General features: G+C 37.6%; 2 protein-coding genes across 2 annotated transcripts; both read left to right on the top strand.

Annotated features, from left to right (window-relative positions):
- Positions 1 to 3,483: 3,483 nt before the first annotated feature.
- LOC106090792 (probable cytochrome P450 4p3) lies at positions 3,484 to 10,381 on the top strand. The gene is made up of 6 exons (XM_013257097.2): positions 3,484 to 3,893; positions 8,391 to 8,673; positions 8,738 to 8,838; positions 9,278 to 9,536; positions 9,605 to 10,134; positions 10,220 to 10,381. Exons 1-6 carry the CDS (start codon positions 3,698 to 3,700, stop codon positions 10,378 to 10,380), a joined length of 1,530 nt encoding a protein of 509 aa, XP_013112551.2. The 5' UTR covers positions 3,484 to 3,697; the 3' UTR covers position 10,381.
- Positions 10,382 to 15,303: 4,922 nt separating this feature from the next.
- Positions 15,304 to 20,444, top strand: LOC106090804 (probable cytochrome P450 4p3). The gene is made up of 6 exons (XM_013257116.2): positions 15,304 to 15,567; positions 18,833 to 19,115; positions 19,178 to 19,278; positions 19,341 to 19,599; positions 19,657 to 20,186; positions 20,255 to 20,444. The coding sequence occupies exons 1-6, from the start codon at positions 15,372 to 15,374 to the stop codon at positions 20,413 to 20,415; spliced, it is 1,530 nt and encodes a 509-aa protein (XP_013112570.2). The 5' UTR covers positions 15,304 to 15,371; the 3' UTR covers positions 20,416 to 20,444.
- Positions 20,445 to 21,167: the final 723 nt, after the last annotated feature.

The following is a 21,167-nucleotide window of genomic DNA, read 5'->3' as shown; positions in this document are numbered from 1 at the left end:
CTGCCATATATACCGATCTTGGGTCTTGAATTCATGAGCCACTAGTGGGCGCAATACTTATCCGACTTAGCTAAAATTTTGCGCATGGTGTTTGGTATCACTTCAAATAACTGTGCTAAGTATTGTTCAAATCGGTTCATAACTTTATATAGCTGCCTTGTATACCGATCTAGGGTCTTGACTTTTTGAGCCAATAGAGGTCGCAATTCTTATCCGATTTCGCTGAAATTTAACATGAAGTATTTTGTTATGACTTCCAACAACTGCAATAAATATGGATCAAATCGGTTTTTTATGACTTCTTACAACTGTGCTAAGTATGGTTGAAATCGGTCTATAACCTGATAAAGCTGCCATAAAAACCAATCTTGGATCTTGACTTCTTGAGCCACTAGAGGGCGCAATTCTTATCCGATTTGGTTGAAATTTAGCATAAAGTATTTTGTTATAACTTCCAACAACTGCTATAAATATGGATTAAATCGGTACTTAACCTGATGTAGCTGCCATATAAACCGATCTGGGATCTTGTCTTCTTAAGCCTCTAGAGGGCGCAATTCTTGTCCGAATTTGCTGAAATTTTTTACAACGGCTTCTCCAATGACCTTCAACATACGTGTCTAACTTGGCCTTAGTTGATCTATAGCCTCATACAGCTTTCACATAAACCGATCGCCCGATTATGCTTCTTGAGCCCCTACAAGGCATAATTTTTAACCGAATTGACTGAAATGTAACCCAATGACTTCTACTATGGTCTTCAACATTCAATTCACTTATGATACGAATCGAACTATAACATGATATATCTCCAATAGCATAACAATTCTTATTCTTTGTTTGCCAAAAAGAGATACCGCCCAAAGAACTCGACAATTACGATCCATGGTGGAGAGTATATACGATTCGGTCTGGCCGAACTTTACACGCTCTTACTTGTTTAGTAATAAATTACTTTTAAATTACTCAAAAAACAAAATATTCTTCATACCAACTTTATGATACAATTTCATAGTAATTTTCCATTTCAACTTGAATTTCTTTCAGTGTTGCACATTAACACGTATAGAACAAGTGTCTTGGCCTACATACACATACACAACCATTGCAATCGCTACTTAGTGCACAAGCAACCATTCATCAGATAGGACTGGCATTATCGGCGTATGTGTTTTAGATAATGCAGTCATAGAATTCACTTCAACAACAACAACAACATGTCAACAAATTGTGACATTTATATGATCATGGAAATTAAACTTGATTTTAGTATAAAAAGTAAAAATGTGTTAAGTTTGGCCAGGCCGAAACTTGGGCACTCTAAAATGGCTGAGATGCTGATGGTTGAAATTGTACACGTGGAGTTCTATCATGAATATCGAATATAAAGGGTGATTTTTTTGAGGTTAGGATTTTCATGCATTAGTATTTGACAGATCACGTGGGATTTCAGACATGGTGTCAAAGAGAAAGATGCTCAGTATGCTTTGACATTTCATCATGAATAGACTTACTAACGAGCAACGCTTGCAAATCATTTTCAGTGAATGGGCCCTAGAAAAGTTGGCAGAAAATCCGCTTTTTTATCGACAAATTTTGTTCAGCGATGAGGCTCATTTCTGGTTGAATGGCTACGTAAATAAGCAAAATTGCCGCATTTAGAGTGAAGAGCAACCAGAAGCCGTTCAAGAACTGCCCATGCATCCCGAAAAATGCACTGTTTGGTGTGGTTTGTACGCTGGTGGAATCATTGGACCGTATTTTTTCAAAGATGCTGTTGGACGCAACGTTACGGTGAATGAACACATTTCGAACCGAACACTGATTTTGGTAATAAAATTCAATGATTTGCAAGCGTTGCTCGTTAGTAAGTCTATTCATGATGAAATGTCAAAGCATACTGAGCATCTTTCTCTTTGACACCATGTCTGAAATCCCACGTGATCTGTCAAATACTAATGCATGAAAATCCTAACCTCAAAAAAATCAGGAAAAGCTCTGGTCCATAGCCTGATATATCCCACTTATAAAGTGATCTTTTAATATGAGCGCAGTACTTAATTTTATGAGATATTTATAATTTTTTATATGGATTTCGATTTCAACTTTCCCCATCCATGATAATTGTGTGTTTATAAGAGATTGTGGGGATTGTGGGGCTTTCCAAATACGATCCATTGTGGCGGGCAGAGCTGCGGAGTCAATGTTTTAAAGCTTAAGTCGGACTATTGAGCAGGAGTTGGAGACCGGTTCGAACTTGAGCAGGCTAGCTGCGACTCCTGCTAAATACTTCACCTCCGACTTCGACTCCGCCCGGGATCAGAGTTGAGGGCACTCCAAGTACAGGGTATGTACGATTCGACTTAGCCCAAATCTAACGCCTATAAACTTGTTTAATTCATAATTTTTATACCCTCCACCATAGGATGGGGGGTATACTAATTTCGTCATTCTGTTTGTAACTACTCGAAATATTCGTCTGAGACCCCATAAAGTATATTTATTCTTGATCATCGCGACATTTTATGTCGATCTAGCCGTCCGTCTGTCTGTCGAAAGCACGCTAACTTCCGAAGGAGTAAAGCTTGGAGCTTGAAATTTTGCACAAATACTTCTTTCTAGTGTAGGTCGCTTGGTATTGTAAATGGGCCATATCGGTCCATGTTTTGATATAGCTGCCATATAAACCGATCTTGGGTCTTGACTTCTTGAGCCTCTAGAGTGCGCAGTTCTTATCCGATTTCAATGAAATTTTGCACGACGTGTTTTGTTATGATATCCAACAACTGTGCTAAGTATGGTTCAAATCGGTTCATAACCTGATATAGCTGTCATATAAACCGATCTTGGGTCTTGACTTCTTGAGCCTCTAGAGGGCGCAATTTTTATCCGATTGAAATGAAATTTTGCACGAAGTATTTTGTTATGATATCCAACAACTGTGTCAAATAAGGTTTAGCTCGGTTCATAACCTGATATAGCTGCCATATAAACCGATCTGGGATCTTGACTTTTTTAGCATCTAGAGGTCGCAATTATTATCCAATTTGCCTGAACTTATTTATGACGGATCCTCTCATGACCATCAACATACGTGTTTAATATGGTCTAAATCGGTCTATAGCCCGATATAGCTCCCATATAAATCGATCTCTCTATTTTACTTCTTGAGCCCCCAAAGGGCGCAATTCTTATTCGAATTGGCTGACATTTTACACAGGTCTCCAACATATAATTTAATTGTGGTCCAAACCGGACCATATCTTGATATCGCTCTAATAGCAGAGCAAATCTTTTCTTCTATCCTTTTTGCCTAAGAAGAGATGCCGGGAAAAGAACTCGACAAATGCGATCCATGGTGGAGGGTATATAAGATTCGGCCCGGCCGAACTTAGCACGCCTTTACTTGTTTTCTATTATTTTATAATTTTGAAATTTATTCTTTTCTATAACGACCACTGTGCTCAAGCTATAATCCATAACCTGATAAAGATATTCGTAGTGGAAACATTTTTTCTGTTCTTCTCAGTCAATAGAAGAAGAATTAGTATAGAATCAAATGTTCCGGAGTAATGATACAAAATTTCTTCGTGCTAGTTTTGCAATCAATTGGAAATAAAAAAAAAAACTGCATTCATTCTTCATGAATCAATGGTAGTCCGTATCATTTAAGCATACAGCAACAGTGGAACAAAATATGTGGTTTTTTAGTTTATTTGTGGCATTTGTGTTAATTCCGTTTTTAATTCATTTAAATAAAACCTACCATGTTTTGGCGTTTTTCCCAAAACGAATTCGCACCATAAATGGGGAAGATGTTGAAAGAATTCTCCCAACTTTGCCTGGAACGACAATATTTGGAAATACCTTTGACACTCTAGGCTTAGACTTTGGTAAGTAAATATTAAAAGAATTTTGGTATTTCCTTTCTACGCTTATCATCAGGTCTATTAACTATTTAAATGTGGCTTTTTTTATACCCTCCATCATAGGATGGGGGTATACTAATTTCGTCATTCCGTTTATAACACCTCGAAATATGTGTCTTAGACCCCATAAAGTATATATATTCTTGATCGTCATGACATTTTAAGTCGATCTAGCCATGTCCATCCGTCTGGCGAAAGCACGCTAACTTTCGAAGGAGTAAAGCTAGCCGCTTGAAATTTTGCACAAATATCTTTTATTAGTGTAGGTCGGTTGGGATTGTAAATGGGCCAAATCGGTCTATGTTTTGATATAGCTGCCATATAAACCGATCTAGGGTCTTGACTTCTTGTGCATGTAGAGGGCGCAATTCTTATCCGATTTGGCTGAGATTTTACATGTGGTGTTTTGGTATCACTTCCAACAACTGTTCCAAGTATGGTTTAAATCGATCTATAACCTAATATAGCTGCAATATAACCCGATCTTGGGTCTTGACTTCTTCAGCCACTGGAGGGCGCAATTCTTATCCGACTTGGCTGAAATTTAACATGAAGTTTTTTGTTATGACTTTCAACAAATGTGCTATGAATGGTTGAAATCGGTCTTTAACCTGATATAGCTGCCATATAAACCGATCTTGGATCTTAACTTCTTGAACCACTAGAGGGCGCAATTCTCATCCGATTTGGCTGAAATTTAGCATGAGGTTGTTTGTTATGACTTCCAACATCAGTGCCAAATATGGATCAAATCGGTCTATAACCTGATATAGCTGCCATATAAACTGATATTGGATCTTGACTTTCTCATCTCATCCGATTTGGCTGAAATTTAGCATGAAATATTTTGTTATGACTTCCAACAAGTGCGATAAATATGGTTCAAGTCGATACATAAACTGATATAGCTGACATATAAACCGATCTGGGATCTTGACTTCTAAAGCCTCTAGAGGGCGCAATTCTTATCCGATTTTGCTGAAATTATAGAACGGCTTCTCCCATGACCTTCAACGTACGCGTCCAATGTGGTCTTAATCGATCTATAGCCTGATACAGCACCCATATAAACCGATATCCCGAATATGCTTCTTGAGCCTCATTCAATCCAAAAGGCGCAATTCTTATCCGAATGGGCTGAAATATTATCCAATGACTTCAACATTCAACTTACTTATAGTCCGAATCGGACTATAACTTCATATATCTCCAATAGCATAACAATTCTTTTCCATTATTCTTTGTTTGCCTAAAAAGAGATACCGCGCAAAGAATTCGACAAATGCGACCCATGGTGGAGGGTATATAAGATTCGGCCCGGCCGAACTAAGGACGCTCTTACTTGTTTTTCGTTCTGGCAACTTGTAGACGAAACTTAATGTCGTCATACAGGTCGTGAATCTGTCTATCATACGCTGCAAATACTGCCTCGTAGGCTTTTGCAAGTGCCCATGCTTTGGAACCAGATAACAACACAGCTAGTATCAGGGTCTGTCGAGTTTTTTGTTGTTAAACGGTCCGATACCGTGATGGCACTCTTAGTACAACGATTCGCTGAACACTGATCAGTTGTGCTCTGTGTTTGATAGGGAGACTATCTGGCTAGTTCTCGCACCCATATAAGAGAACGCTGTTACAAGATTCCATTTAAAGTTTCTTCTTTTCGGGTAGTGGCCCCCTATGTTTGCCCTAAGTCTGCTCAGTTGGCCCGTGATTCCGATTGCTTTTTGAGTAGAGAATTTTATCTGCGGACCAAACATCAGTTTGGAATCCAATCGAATTCCGCGGTAATTTACCGCCTTCTTTGTCGTGATGTCTATGTTGTCGACTCGCATGTTCATTTCCAGGGGGATTCTCCGTCTGGTTAGCAGTACTAATTCAGACTTACCACTTTGACCTCTTGGCCCCTAGACGGTGCTCTTATAAATGGATTTGGCTGAAATTTTGCATGTAGGGTAGTGGAAGGGTTGCGATTGTGACATTCAACCTCTGTGACAAATTTGCCCCAAATCAGTTCATACTCTGATATAGCTCCCATATAAACCACTCTCCTGTTTGGATTTCTTAAGCCTCTGCTTGAGCATCATAGGAAGCCAAGCAAACCTGATATATAAATATAATCCTTACACAATTAATTATACCCTCCACCGAAAGATGGGGATATATTCATTTTTTCATTTCGTTTGCTACACTTCGAAATATCCATTTCCGACCCTATAAAATATACATATTCTTGATCGTCTTAAAAATCTAAGACGATCTAGCAGTGTCCGTCCGTCTGTCCGTTGAAATCACGCTACAATCTTTAAAAATAGATATATTGAGCTGAAACTTTGCACAGATTCTTTTTTTGTCTATAGGCAGCTTAAGTTCAAAGATGGGCTATATCAGACTATATCTTGATATAGCGCCCATTTAGACCTATCGGCCGATTTAAGGTCTTAGGTCCATAAAAACCACATTTATTATCCGATTTTGCTGAAATTAGTGACAGTGAGTTGTGTTAGACCTCTCGATATCCTTACTCAATTTGGCCCAGATCGGTCCAGATTTGGATATAGCTGCCATATAGACCGATCTCTCGATTTAAGGTTTTAAGCCCATAAAAGGCGCATTTATTGTTTGATTTGGAACAGGGAGTTGTTTAGGCCCCTCGGCATCTTTCTTCAATTTGGCTCAGAACGGTGTAGATTTGGATATAGCTGCCATATAGACCGATCTCTCGATTTAGAGTCTTGGGCCCATAAAAGGCGCATTTATTGTCCGATTTCGCCGAAATTTGGGACAGTGATTTGCGTTAGGCACTTAAACAACTTTCTGCAATTTGGCCCAGATCGGTCCAGATTTGGATATAGCTGCCATATAGACCAATCTCTCGATTTTAGGTCTTGGGCTCATAAAAGGTGCATTTATTGTCCGATTTCGCCGAAATTTGGGACAGTGATTTGCGTTAGGCACTTAAACAACTTTCTGCAATTTGGCCCAGATCGGTCCAGGTTTGGATATAGCTGCCATATAGACCGATCTCTCGATTTAAGGTCTTGTGCCATTAAAAAGGCGAAATTACTGTCCGATTTCGCCGAAATTTGGGACAGGGAGTTGTGTTAAGCCCTTCGATATCTTTCTTCAATTTGGCCCATATCGGTCCAAATTTTAATAAAGTTGCAATATAGACCGATCTCTCGATCTAAGGCTCCAAAAAAAGGCGCATTTATAATCCCATTTCGCTGAAATTTAACACAGTGACTTGTGTTAGGCTTTTCGACATTCGTTTCGTATATGGTTCAGATCGGTCTATATTTGGATATAGCTACCAAAAAGACCAATATTTTGTTCTACATAATTGAACAATGACTTGTACATATTAGACCACTCAATGTACGTGCCGAATTTGGTGCAAATCGGACCATATTTCGTTATAGCTGCTATGGGGACATAAATAATGCACGTTTTACCGGTTTATGACTGAAGGTGGTTTCCATATATACCCGAGGTGGTGGGCATGAATGGATGCTCGCCTTTTTACTTGTTTTTTAATTGAAACTGCTTCAATCACGAAAATGATAATATCAATCGCCGTTTTCGAACGGCAATTAAAAAAGTTGAAAATTTAATTAAAAAATAATTGAAAACTTTGATATTTTTAATTAATTTTTAATTGATGCAATTAAAAACATTATTAAAAATTTTCGTATTCTTTAATTGATCTAATTAAAAAAATTATAGAAATCTTTTGAAGTTCATTTTTGAAATCCGGTTCGTAGAATCAATGGATGTATGGACCTTTGAAATCTCCTTTCAGTTAGGGAACGCAGGAGACGATATGTATGATGGTGCTTAGATAGAATCAATTGAAAGCTACATTGCAGATATTATAAAAGAAGGGGTATGGACATTTCAATCACGGTTGTGATTGAAAATTTTTTCAAATATAATTATTTATTTTTAATTTAATTACAGTCGTGATTGAAATGTTTTCAATTGAAAACTTCATTGAATCAATTAACTTTTTAATTGAATCGGAAAGAATTTTCAATCACAATAGTGATAATTTTTTTAATTGAAACGTTAAGATTACAAATTTTTTTATTTAATTTTTTTTTATTTAATTGAAAATTGCAAAAATTTTAATCACGAATTACAGTCGCACAGAAAAAATTCATGTTGAATTAAAAAAATTATTGAATCAATTAATTTTTTAATTGAAAATTTTAAAAATTTCAATAACAACCGTAATTGAAAAAATGTTCAGATTCAATTAAAAAGATGATTCAATCAATTAATTTTTTAATAGAAAACTGGCTCATTTTCAATCACAATCGTAATTGAAAAAATTCAGATTAGTTTGTAAACAATTGATTCAATTATTTTTTTAATTCAAAACGTTCTTATTTTCTATTAAATTTTTAATTGAAAAAAACGATTTATCTATTTCTTTTTTAAACTCATTTATTATTGCAGTGCAAACATTTAAATTTTTTCGCCATAATGCGGCGATAATGAAAACCAGTTATGTCACATATATGGGAGGAAAAACCCTCCTAAATGTCATAGATGCAGATTTGGCCGAAATGATTATGACCAATACCAAATTGATAACCAAAGGTTTTTTCTATAAATTCATACAACCTGCTTTGGGAGAGGGTCTGCTCATATCGGCGGGTGAGAAATGGTTTGGAAGACGTAAAATGCTAACACCAGCCTTCCATTTCAATATATTGATGCAATTTCAGGAAATTTTTAAGTAAGTTCCCATGGTATTTCCAACTAAGAAACTAATAACAATGTATATTTGTATGGATTTTTAGAGAAGAGAGTCTTAAATTTGTGAAGCAACTACAGAACTCAGAAGGTGAAGAGATTGAACTGGATAAGCATACACAAAAATTCTCTTTAGATGTTATATGTGGTAAGTATAGATAGTCCAAGGTGTAGATAGTCCAACTGGGCAGAGTGGATATACAGAGAGCGTCAAAAGTGTGTCAACAGCCGTGAAAATCTTAACTATTGTAAGATTATTGTAAAAATGTGCATAAAACATAGCAATTTTTAAAATATTATAAAATTGCAAGAATATTGAAAACACATACTTTCCTAAGTAAAAAAGGTACATATAAATGTAAACTAAATTTCAATGGGTGTTGACTCACTTTTGATGCTCATAGTAATTCATAATAGTACTGAAGATGATGATCTAGCCAATCAACCAAATGCTCCTTCAAACTGATTGTTATTTGCATCCTGTTTCTCTGAAGCTGGCAATATGTTTTCTTCAACTTCAAGCCCTTTGGCCCGATTTGGGCAAATTAACGAAGTAAATAACATTAACTATTGTATTTTTATTACAGAAACTGCTTTGGGTGTTAAATTGGACGAATGCCTGAATGGCGAGCAATACCGTAAAAACATATATGTTTTCGAGGAATCCTTTAACAAGCGATCTCAATATCCTTATCTATGGAATGATTTTGTCTATAAAACCTTGGAAGAATATAAATATCGGCCTGCACTCAAGATAGTTCATGATTTCTCCAGTGACATTATCAAAAAGAAAAGACAAATTTTTACTCAAGAATTCCAAAGTGGTCAAACTCACGAAGAGCAGATGTAAGTAACCCCAATGGGTTAAGTATGGCTTATATCAATAAACAATTCACTACTTTTCTATAAATAAGATATCAGAAGAAACGTTATGCCATGTTGGACACATTGCTGCGTGCCGAACAGGAGGGCCTTATAGACCATGCGGGAATATGTGAAGAAGTGGACACCTTTATGTTTGAAGGATTCGATACGGCCTCTATGAGTTTGATGTTTTGTCTCATGAACTTGTCGTTGTATCCTGAAATGCAGCAACGCTGTTATGAAGAAATTCTAGAAGAAATAGATCCGGATCTCAGCACCTTGGATATTGCACAGCTGAATAAACTGAAATATCTGGATTGCTTTTTCAAGGAGTCTATGCGAATGTACTCTACCGTCCCACTGGTAATGCGAACAGCTGTGGAAGAGACGCAACTACCAAATGGTTTGATATTACCTGCCAATTCATCGATCATGTTGCATATATTTGACTTACATCGAAATCCCAAATACTTTGCTAAGCCTGATGTATTTAACCCGGATAGATTTTTGCCCGAGAACTCTGTGGGTCGTCATCCTTATGCCTTTGTACCATTTAGTGCCGGGCAAAGAAATTGCATAGGTGAGTGAATGTGATAGAAAAGATTATGGATTTTTAGTAATCACCCTCTTTTTCTCTCTCGCTTTATCTCTTCTAATCCACACAGGACAAAAATACACCATGTTGGAGATGAAGACACTTGTGGTATTTATTCTCAAGAGCTTTAAAATTTTACCGGCTGTAAATCCTGAAACATTACAATTCAAATCTGGAATTATTATTAGAACTAAAAATGATGTCAAGGCAAAATTTATTAAAAGACTTTGAAAAAAAAATTAAAAATTTATATAAACAAGTAAAAAGGCGTTAAGTTCGGCCGGGCCGATCTTTGGATACCCACCACCTCGGGTATATTTGTAAACCACCTTTCGTCATAATCCGGTAAAAAATACATAATTTATTTGTTGGTCTGGAAGGAAAGATAGTCTATATCATTTTTTGATATCGAAAGGGGAGCGGACCCTCCCCCTAACCCCAAAAGTACTACCCAAAAATAAAAGTGGAGCGATCGGGACAATATGGGTTTCAAATGATAGGTCTTTAGGAGTAGAGTACGAATTTCATATTAAAAATTGAGTGCAAGTAATTGGGGGGGGGGGGCGCCCCAACTCCCAAACCCTAAAATTGTTTTTTTGGGCGATCATGACAATATGGGTCTCAAATGAAAGGTATTCGGGAGTAGATTGTGAATATGGTCTGGAAGGAGAAAAATTTGTTAATTTCGGCGCACCCTCCCCCGTTACCCAAAATCAAAATTGGACCGATCGGAACAATATGGGTATCAAATGAAAGGTATTGGAAAATTTAATACGAATATGGTATTAAAATTTGGATCTAAGTTCCCATCGGGCCTAGACCCAAAATTTCCCCAAACAGACATATTGGACGTTCATATCAAAATGGGCTTTACATGAAAGGTATTCGGGAGTAGATTACGAATCTGGCATACAAAATCAGTTCGAAGTAAAGGGGGTCACCCTACCTCCAAAAAATGCCTTAAATAAGCATACATATATCCCATCATAACTATATGGGACTCGGTTTTTTTGTTTGTTCCGTAGAATCAAAAAAGGCCTGAACCGATTTTCTTAAAATTTTCACAGATTGTGTAAGTTTATCTGGAAGGAAACATAGGCAATATAACTTTTAGATATCGGATGGGGGCGGTCCCTCCCCCTTACCCAAGAAACGCTATCCAAAACCAAAAGTGCACCGATGGGCACAATATGGTTATCTAATCAAAGGTATTGAAGACTGGAAAAAGAATATCGTATTAAAATTTTGGTCCAAGTACCCAGCGGGCCGCCCCAACCCCAAAACTCCTCTAAACAGATATATTCGTCGTTCCTATCAATATGGGACTCAAATGAAAAGTATTCGTAATTAAATTAAAAATATGGTATGAAAAGTAATGGGAGGTTGCCCCACCCCCCAATGGGCATATTAGCCGACCATGACTATATGAGACTCAAATAAAAGGTATTTGGGAGTAAATTACGAATATGATATTAAAATTTGCGTTCAAGTCCAGGGGGCGCTTTTTCTCCTAAAAATACGTCAAATAGGTTAATTTATCCCCTATGACAATAGGGGACTCAAATGAAAGGTATTTGAGGGTAGAAAACGAATTCGATATCCGATTTTGGAGCCAAGTGTTTGGGGGGATATGAAATTCCCCTAAACTGCACTTCATATCCGACTATGGCAAATTGAAGATCAAATCACCGGGTTTTGGGGGTAAAGAACGAATTTGATATCTATTTTCAGGGCAAAGTACCGGTGACCGCAAAATACCCTCCCAATGGTTCATATTTACCGACCATGGTAAAATAGGGATTTGGGAGAATGTCTGAGCTGCCATCGCTTCCCTAAAAAGCACTTCTCATTATGCTAATTTTTAAAAACACCAGATCTCGGAGATTGGTCATGCGACATTTTTTTTTTTGCACTATTACAGTCACCAAGGAGTGTAAGAAGGAGATTAAAGGCTTCTCTGAGGATGGCACAATGCGCATCGTTTGGGTGTCGGGCCATAGCGGAGTAAGGGGGAATGAAAGAGCAGACGATTTGGCAGTGAAGATTAACTTGGTCAGTAAGCTTTTGGTGTCATAACGGGACACATAAGACTACGAGCTCACTTATGTAAAATCAGTGCGGCAAGTGATAGCATGTGTAGGGCATGTGGGGAAGATGATGAGACGTTGCAGCATTTCCTAAAAATTAAAATTTTCTTCTTCGAAGTGATTTTTTAGTTTTTAGAGCGCACAAAAAGCTGGATACTGTCTTAGGTGTATGTCTATAGTGGTATGGGGCAGGTTAATATCTGCACCCTCTTTTCAACCTAACCTAACGTAACCTATTGTCACCAAAAACAAAACATGGTTTCTATTGTTGTAGTCTGGTGCCTCGGGGCCGTCCAAAACCCGCTAAATGGATATATAGACCAATCACGACAATTCAGCGTCATAGGCGGACATATGCAACAATCGCACGAATTCGATATTCATATTCAGGGCGAAGTGTCCCCATCCTAAAAAGATATTATAGAGTTTGAGAAGAGCAGCGGAGCGGGCCCGGTTCGGTTAGTATCCATACAGCGACCGATCTGAACCATATAATACATGAATATCGAAAAGCCTAACATAATTCACTGTGCCAAATTTCAGCGAAATGCGCCTTTTATGAGCCCAAGACCTTCAATCGAGAATACGAGCAATTGGGAATTTCTAAGAATCAAACGAAAGGCCCAGAAAGTCCGCATGAGCTCAAGCAATAGAGGCACACAGCGTTCTATTGGCATTTTTGTAAACAATAGTAGTCCTGAAATTTCAGAGTCATATGTAGCCCAGGTACATACATACACAAAAATTAAGAGCTTAAAATTTTGCACAAATATTTATATTGGTCCATGTTTTAATACAGCTTTAAACCGATCTCGGGTCTTGATTTCTTGAGCTTCTAGAGAGCGCAATTCTTATGCGATATGGTTGAACTTTTGCACGTGGTGTTTTGGTATCACTTCCAACAATTGTGCTTAGTATGCTTCAAATCGGTTCGTAACCTAATATAGCTGCCATTTAAACCGAACTTGGGTCTTGACTTCTTGAGCTTCAAAAGAGCGCAATTCTTATCCGCTATGGCTGAAGTTTTGCACGTCGTGTTTTGGTATCATTTCCAAGAACTGTTCTCAATATGGTTCATACCGGTTCGTAACCTGATATTGCAAATTGCAAATTTTGCCCATAAACATTTCACTAAGGAACAGGGGCAAACTTCTCACATATCAAAGAGTGCAGTCCGATTCAAGTTTAAGCTCAATGATAAAGGGCCTCCTATTTATAGCCGAGTCCGAACGGCGTACCGCAGTGCGACACCTCTTTGGAGAGAAGTTTTACATGGCATGGTACCTTACAAATGTTGCCAGCATTAGGAGGGGAAAACCACCGCTGAAAAATTTTTCCAGAATTTGAACCCAGGCTATGCTAACCTCAGCGCTACGGTGGTCCTCCTACGGTAACCTGGTATAACTGCCATATAAACCGTTCTCCCGATAAGACTTCTTGAGCTTCTAGAGAGCGCAACTACTATCGGATTTGGCTGAAATCTTTTTAACATGACTTCCTGCAACTATGCCTTGTATGGTCTAAATCAACCTGATATAGCCGCCATATAAACCTATATACCGATTAGACTTCTTTGGCTTATGCAGGGCGTAATTCTTATCCCATTTTGCTTGAAATTTTGCATATGTCGTTTTGGAACAACTGTTCCAAGTATGGTCTTAATTGGTTGATAACGTGATATAGCTACCATAAAAACCGATCTCCCAATTTGACATTCTGAGCCTCTGGGAGGTGCAATTATAATTTGATTTGCCTTAAATTTTGCAGGTGGTGTTTTTATATGACTGCTAATAGTCATGACAAGTACGGTCCATATCTGTCAATAACTTCATATAGCTCATATGTATTTGAATAGGTCTTTCAAAGAACTTGACAAATGCGATCCATCGTGGAGGGTATATAAGATTCGGCCCGGCCGAACTTAGCACGCTTTAACTTATTAAGTTTTACTTCTTTGGCTCGAATTCTTTCTCAAAATCCCTCCATCATAAATAACAAATTCTTAATTTTTACATTTTTATAAGATTTTCAAATTTTCTCATTTCTTTCCTTTATCAAACACTGTGCCTTAATTAACAATCATTAACTCATAAAGACATTCTATAGGGAACAAAACAATACAGTGAGTACTCGATTACCGTAGCTCTTGTCATGGTGCAGGATACATTTCATATTTTAACCATAAAAGAAAGGCGAAATAACAGCACCCAGAAAAATTAGTCTGCTGATATCAGCAAACACTGTCTCAACAAATACTGTCTGCTGATATTGAATTAAAAATTTTAAACTTTTGAAAAACTCCATTCATATTTTTTTGAACTTCTAAACAATAATTGAGGCATTTGCCATATCTTAATAAATAAATTTCCCAATGTTAGGCGTTAGTGTTTTGTTTAAAGGCATAAATATAATAATAGTAGTTGTTTTGACTGCTGTTATTTAAATTCGATCAAAAATTGGCAAATTGTTGAAAATTGGAAAAAATTAAGTTACGAGTATATGCGTGTAAAATAAAAGATGAAATGGAATATACAATTTTTTAAATTTTTATGACATTATTGAGGTATTTTTAAACTTGTTAGCATTTGAAAATAGCAGCTGTCCCATTTTTAGCTAACTTTCTGCTGTCACAACAAACATTTTTGCTGTTTTTACTAACAAATTTCTCTGAGTGTATTTAAGTGAAACATAAACAACATTGACTTCGAGCTTAATTATTCAGTAAAAAGTTATAAATGCCATATGAATCTTTACTTTGTTTACGAATTTCATTCTAGGACCTAAAATTCTCAACCGGATCCCTTAGAAAGTACAACATCCAACTATAGATGTCGTGTCGGCATGGGTAATCGGTAACCGATGGCCATAACATTTGGTGTTTTGCTTATAAGGATCAAAAGAAAATGATGGAGGGTTTGTGTTGAAAAAAATAAACTTTTTTGTTTTTTTGGGACACCCTATTGTACATATGTATTGTATGTATGTTACGTTCAGCATGACTATCTGTAAGATGATACAGCATTGGTTTGGAACTTGTGTTGATATGAATCAATTGAATTGAAAAATTCATTGTACGTTTTTCTTTGATCACATTAAGTTCATAAAATTTCAACAACACAATCGGAACAGATAAATATGTGGCTTTTAATAGCATTTCTAGTATTTGTGTTAGTTTTGTCTTTATTTCATTTGAATAAAACTTACTATGTTTTGGCGTTCTTTTCCAAACGCATTCGCACCGTAAATGGTGAGGACATTGAAAGGATTTTGCCAACTTTACCTGGAAACACCATATTTGGAAATACCTTTGACACATTTGGGTTAGACTTTGGTAAGTAATGTTGGACACACAGGTCTTGTCTCCTTTCTTGAGTACGGCACATAGTATGCTGAGATTCCAGTATTGGGGGCACCTCAGTGAAGTTGAATGCGACGAGAGGTACGCCACAGGGCGGGATTATTTCGTATTTCCTATGGATTCTCGTGATCGATAGGATTCTGGGGCGACTTGAGACGGTGGGGGTCGTCAAATGCAAATTTGTTCATGAACATTCATCCATTAAAGATCAGGGGCAAACTTCTCACATATCAATTAGTTATGTCCGATTCTAGTTCAAGCTCAATGAAAAGGGGTGTCCTATTTATTGCCGAGTCCAAACGGCCTGCCACAGTGCGGCTCGCCTTTGAGGAGAGCTTATTACATGGATGCCATACCTTTTTTTGAAATGGCATAGTACCTCACAAAAGTCGCCATATTTATTTTTGTCACCGGGAAGTTCCTGGAAACCGCTCTCGGATTTACGGCGTCTTGGGCTACTGGGAATTTCAGGAGGACAGAGATGGATTTTTTTACGAGAAGGAGGAAAGTGCCTGGCTCTTTATTGTCGAGGCTGCAAGGGATGGCCTTGAAGCTTTCAAGCGCGGCAAGGTTCCTTGGGGTTATTTTGGATAGTAAATTGTAATTGAACTGGGGCTTGAATATGGAGTTAAGGGCAAAGAAGGCTTTCGCGGCTCTCTATTCGTGTAAGGTGCTTGTTGGTAGTAAATGGGATCTGCGGCCTAGATTTATGAACTGGCTGTACACGGCAATGGTGCGACCGAAACTGACCTGTGGTTGCCATGTGTGGTGGCCTGTGACCGAATTCACGTCGCATATGAGGGACCTGGATAAGGTTAATAGGGTGATTTTGAGATTTATAAATGCGGTGATGTGGGTACTCCTGCGACTATGTTCTTGTAGGTGTTGATGAAAATTCAGCCGGTTGACCTATATATCAGGGAATCCGCCGAGAGAACGCTGCTAAGGTTGTTGCAACTTAAGCTTCAGTTAATGCTCTTACGGGTATGAGCATCGTTGTGGGGACTTTCTCCAGAGAGACTGCTTAGGCAACACACAGTGACTAGTCTTGTGTCGTTTCGGACCGAACTAGTAGCAATGAACGACTCTCTAAATGGAACGCCCGGTACTAGTTTCATCTCTTTCACTGGTATAGTTCGATAGTTCCTTGTCTCTTTTAATTTAATTTTCAGTTAGGTTCCTTCGGTTGTACTCAACTCATTCAGATTTGTCGACAGTTAGCCTCTTGAAATTTTTCACAAATACTTTTTATTAGTATAGGTCGGTTGGGATTGTAAATGGGCCATATCGGTCCATGTTTTAATATAGCTGCCATATAAACCGATCTTGGGTCTTGACTTCTTGAGCCTCTATAGGGCGCAATTCTTGTCCGATTTGGCTATAATTTTGCAGGTGGTGTTGGGTATTACATCCAACAACTGTGCTAATTATGGTTCAAATCGGTTCATAACCTTATATAACTGCCATATAAACCGATCTTGGATCTTGACTTCTTAAACTAGAGGGCGCTTCTTGAGCCACTAGAGGGCGCAACTTTCATCCGATTTGGTTGAAATTTTGTACAACGGCTTCTTCCATGACCTTCAACATACATGTCCACTATGGTCTGAATCGATCAACAGCTTGGTACAGCTCCCATATACAATAAAGCGATCTCCTGGATCTCAGATTCTTTTTTTTCGAACTTAACATGCCTATGAATAGCATGTTAAGTTCGAAGATGGGTTATATCGGACTATATCTTGATATAGCCTCCATATAGACCGATTTAAGGTCTTAAGCCTATAAAAGCCACATTTATTATCCGATTTTGCTGAAATTTGCGGCAGTGAGTTGTGTTAGGCCACTCGACATCCTTCTTCAATTTGACCATGAGATAGCTTGGGCCCATAAAAGGCGCTTTAATTTGTTACTGTTAATTTTCCGATTTCGCCGAAATTTGGGACAAGTATTTCAAAGATATTGTGTAATCAAAACGTTCGGTGAATAAATAGATTTTACGCAACCTGTTTCAGGTTTCAGGCATCAGAATAAACCCAAGGGAAGAATGCACTTTACAAGGCGCACCACCGAATTTTTAAATTTTGCACCCATTTTTATTTTGACCCCAGGAACACGAATCTAAGGTCCGTTTTTGGAGCAAAGGGCCAAAGCCCCTCATTGAAGTGGTTCAACCTAGGAAATGAAAGGTATTGTCGAGTAGATTACGAATAGTGGACCAGAGAAGGACCTAAGGGCCCTTGAGAATTTCTAACCCAGGTTACATAGGCAATATTGGTATCAAATGAAAGGTACGAAGGAGTAGATTACGATAGATATGCAAAAAAATCAATTAAATTTTGTTTCTTTTAGAGGTTCTTTTTTTGCATGTCTATCGTCATCTACTCCTTGGTACATTTCATTTTATATCTATATTGCCTATGTAAACAAGGTGCAAAATTCTCAAGACCCGGGTCCAATTTTTAGACATGTTTTCGCATATTTGTATACACCTCATATAGTTGTACCCCGATTAAAAAGTGAGAAATTAAATCGATCATTCATTCATCCTCCATGATCGATTTGATTTCTCACTTCTTAATCGGGGTACAACTATATGACTTTTTGAATACACGATGTGGAAGTCTAATGCTGATAACTGCCACATTTGTTGCCGCCCATTTATCGAACGTTTTCTCGTGGAGGCCAAATTTTCCTGCCGTTGGGTCATAGGTATTCTGCCTTATGTTCGTCCTTGTCTTCTGTAGGGGCACGGACGCAGATGGGATGAATATAAAAGAATTTGGCTTTTAAACGGATTGTGGCTAGTTTCTTATATGTTGGGGTAAACCTGGAGAAAATGAGTTTCAGTCTTCGACTAAATCCACTGGCAAACCTACATATATCTCCCAGCTATAGTACAATGTGTCACTTTTCGGTGTAGTTGTGACGCCTCACTCAGTCCATCTCACTTCCTGTAAAGCAGACGAAATTTGGAAATTCGAATAGAGTACCAACCCTAAAGCTATAATGTCTGCCTTGTACTTGTACCAATACATCAGCTAGCATGTATATCTCACCTGCTCTGTAAAGAGTTCAGTCATTCCAGGTGCAGATTAGGATATTATGTTCCTTAACTCCGTTTACGGATGTAATAAAAATTTAGGCAGTCGGATCATTATAAGGGAGCGACAAGGATTGGTCAAATCCTTACCAAGTTACAATGTATTTAAAGCCTTATTCGCCTTCTTTATTGCAGTGCAGACATTTAAATTTTTTCGCCACAATGCGACGAGAATGCAAGGCAGCTATGTCACATACATGGGTGGCAAAACCCTTCTAAATGTCCTCGATGCCGATCTAGCCGAAATGGTGTTTACCAATAGCAAATTGATAACGAAAGGGTTTTCCTATAAATTCCTACAACCTGCTTTGGGAGAGGGTCTGCTCATGTCGACAGATGAAAAATGGCATGGCCGACGTAAAATGCTAACTCCAGCCTTCCATTTCAATATATTGATGAAATTTCAGGAAATTGTCAAGTGAGTTCTCTAATATATATAGCTGGAACATTATTTTCAAAGTATTTTTGCTTGATTTTCAGAGAAGAGAGCATAACATTTGTGCAGCGTATGGAGAATTGCAAAGGAAATGAGGTTGCTCTGGACAAGCATGTACAAAAATTTACTTTAGATGTCATATGTGGTAAGTAAAGGGAATTTAAGATAAGAATATAATCTTATAACTTTATAATTTTTTCATTACAGAAACCGCTTTGGGTGTTAAATTGGACGAGTGCCTTAATGGCGATAAATACCGTGAAAACATATCAGTCTTTGAGGAATCCTTCAACAAGCGTTTGCAATATCCCCATCTATGGCTTGACTTTGTCTATAAAACCCTAGAGGAATTCAAATATTTGCCTGCCCTAAAAATAGTCCATGATTTCTCCAGTGATGTTATCAAGAAAAAGAGGCAACAATTTGCCCAGGAATTTCATAGCGATGAGACTTCAGAGGAGCAGTTGTAAGTATCGCATAATGCTAAACAGATCCTTTGAAGTTACTAAATTTTATCAATTAGATATCAAAAGAAACGATATGCTCTGTTGGACACCTTGCTGCGTGCCGAACAGCAGGGCCTTATAGATCATGCGGGAATATGCGAAGAGGTGGACACTTTCATGTTTGGAGGATTCGATACCACATCAATGACTTTGATATTTTGCCTCATGAACTTGTCTCTCTATCCTGAAATGCAGGAATGCTGTTATCAAGAAATTCTAGAGCAAACAGATTCGGATTTGAGTACTTTGGATATAACTCAGCTAAATAGGCTGAAATATTTGGAAAATTTTCTTAAGGAGTCAATGCGTATGTACTCCAGTGTTCCAACAATAATGCGAACTGTTGTTGAGGAGACTTCACTATCAAATGGATTGATATTACCTGCAAATTCATACATCATGGTGCATATATTCGATTTGCATCGAAATCCCAAATACTTTGATAAGCCTGATGAGTTTAATCCAGATAGATTTTTACCAGAGAATTCTGTGGGCCGACATCCTTATGCCTATACTCCATTTAGTGCCGGACAAAGGAATTGCATAGGTAAGTAAGATTAGTGAAGAAAATATATTTCATTCTTTCTCTCTCTCTCTCTCATCTACTCCAAACAGGACAAAAATTTGCCATGTTTGAGATGAAAACCCTACTGGTTCATATTCTCAAGAACTTCAAAATTCTACCAGCAGTAGATGCGGAAACCTTGCAGTTCCAATCTGGGATTATTATTAGAACTAAAAATGAAGTAAAAGTGAAGTTTGTTGAAAGGCAATAAAGAAATTCCATGTCTGATTATACTTTTTTTAGGACAATAAATCTTTCAATTCTCCGCCATAGACATTCGCCATTCCGTTTGCAACGCCTCGAAATATTGATCTAAGGTCCCTCAAAAGTATTTATTCTTGATTTGATCTAGCCCTTCAGGGCAACTTATGAACGAGTATAGCTAGACGCTCGGTACAAATATGTTCATTAAAAGAATGTTAAATAGAAGGAAGAGAAAAGAGAAGATAGGATGGTTCCGGAAAAAAGAAATTGCCAATTTCTCAAACAAATAAGGACAAATATATCACAACACTGGTGGTAGAGCTGGCAAACTATCGATAATCGCAACATTCGACATTTTCGATATTTCCAATCATAAATATTGATAGTATCGAAACTATCGTTAAGTTCCTATCGTCTATATGTCAAACGAAAATGAAGAGTAAATACAGTAGATCGATTTATACAGAAGCAATGTCAATGCACAGACAAAATAAACCCCAATTTAAACGCATTAGGTTCGGTCGTGTTGGACTTTTGATCCACCACCTTGAATATATTTACTATCCAAATTTATTATAACACTACTATATCCATATAAATATCCAAATAAAGGCCAATCTTAATCGCATTTGGTTAAGGTGCCGTGAAGATCTATACAAGCAACAGTTTGAAATTTCAGCGAAATAGGGTAATAAGTGCGCCATTCATGTGATAAAGCCTCGGATGATCGAGTTATATGACAGCTATACCTAAAAATGG

The sequence above is a fragment of the Stomoxys calcitrans genome, chromosome 5, assembly GCF_963082655.1.
Source record: "Stomoxys calcitrans chromosome 5, idStoCalc2.1, whole genome shotgun sequence".
NCBI lineage: Eukaryota > Metazoa > Arthropoda > Insecta > Diptera > Muscidae > Stomoxys > Stomoxys calcitrans.
This window is presented reverse-complemented; position numbering and strand designations above follow the sequence as displayed.

Bases quoted from the DNA above. Each gene is read 5' to 3' on its own strand.
- LOC106090792 (XM_013257097.2), top strand. From the start codon at position 3,698: ATGTGGTTTTTTAGTTTATTTGTGGCATTTGTGTTAATTCCGTTTTTA. The intron at 3,894-8,390 runs GTAAGTAAATAT...TTATTATTGCAG, and splicing joins CACTCTAGGCTTAGACTTTG to TGCAAACATTTAAATTTTTT. The intron at 10,135-10,219 runs GTGAGTGAATGT...TAATCCACACAG, and splicing joins CGGGCAAAGAAATTGCATAG to GACAAAAATACACCATGTTG.
- LOC106090804 (XM_013257116.2), top strand. From the start codon at position 15,372: ATGTGGCTTTTAATAGCATTTCTAGTATTTGTGTTAGTTTTGTCTTTA. The intron at 15,568-18,832 runs GTAAGTAATGTT...TCTTTATTGCAG, and splicing joins CACATTTGGGTTAGACTTTG to TGCAGACATTTAAATTTTTT. The intron at 19,116-19,177 runs GTGAGTTCTCTA...CTTGATTTTCAG, and splicing joins AAATTTCAGGAAATTGTCAA to AGAAGAGAGCATAACATTTG.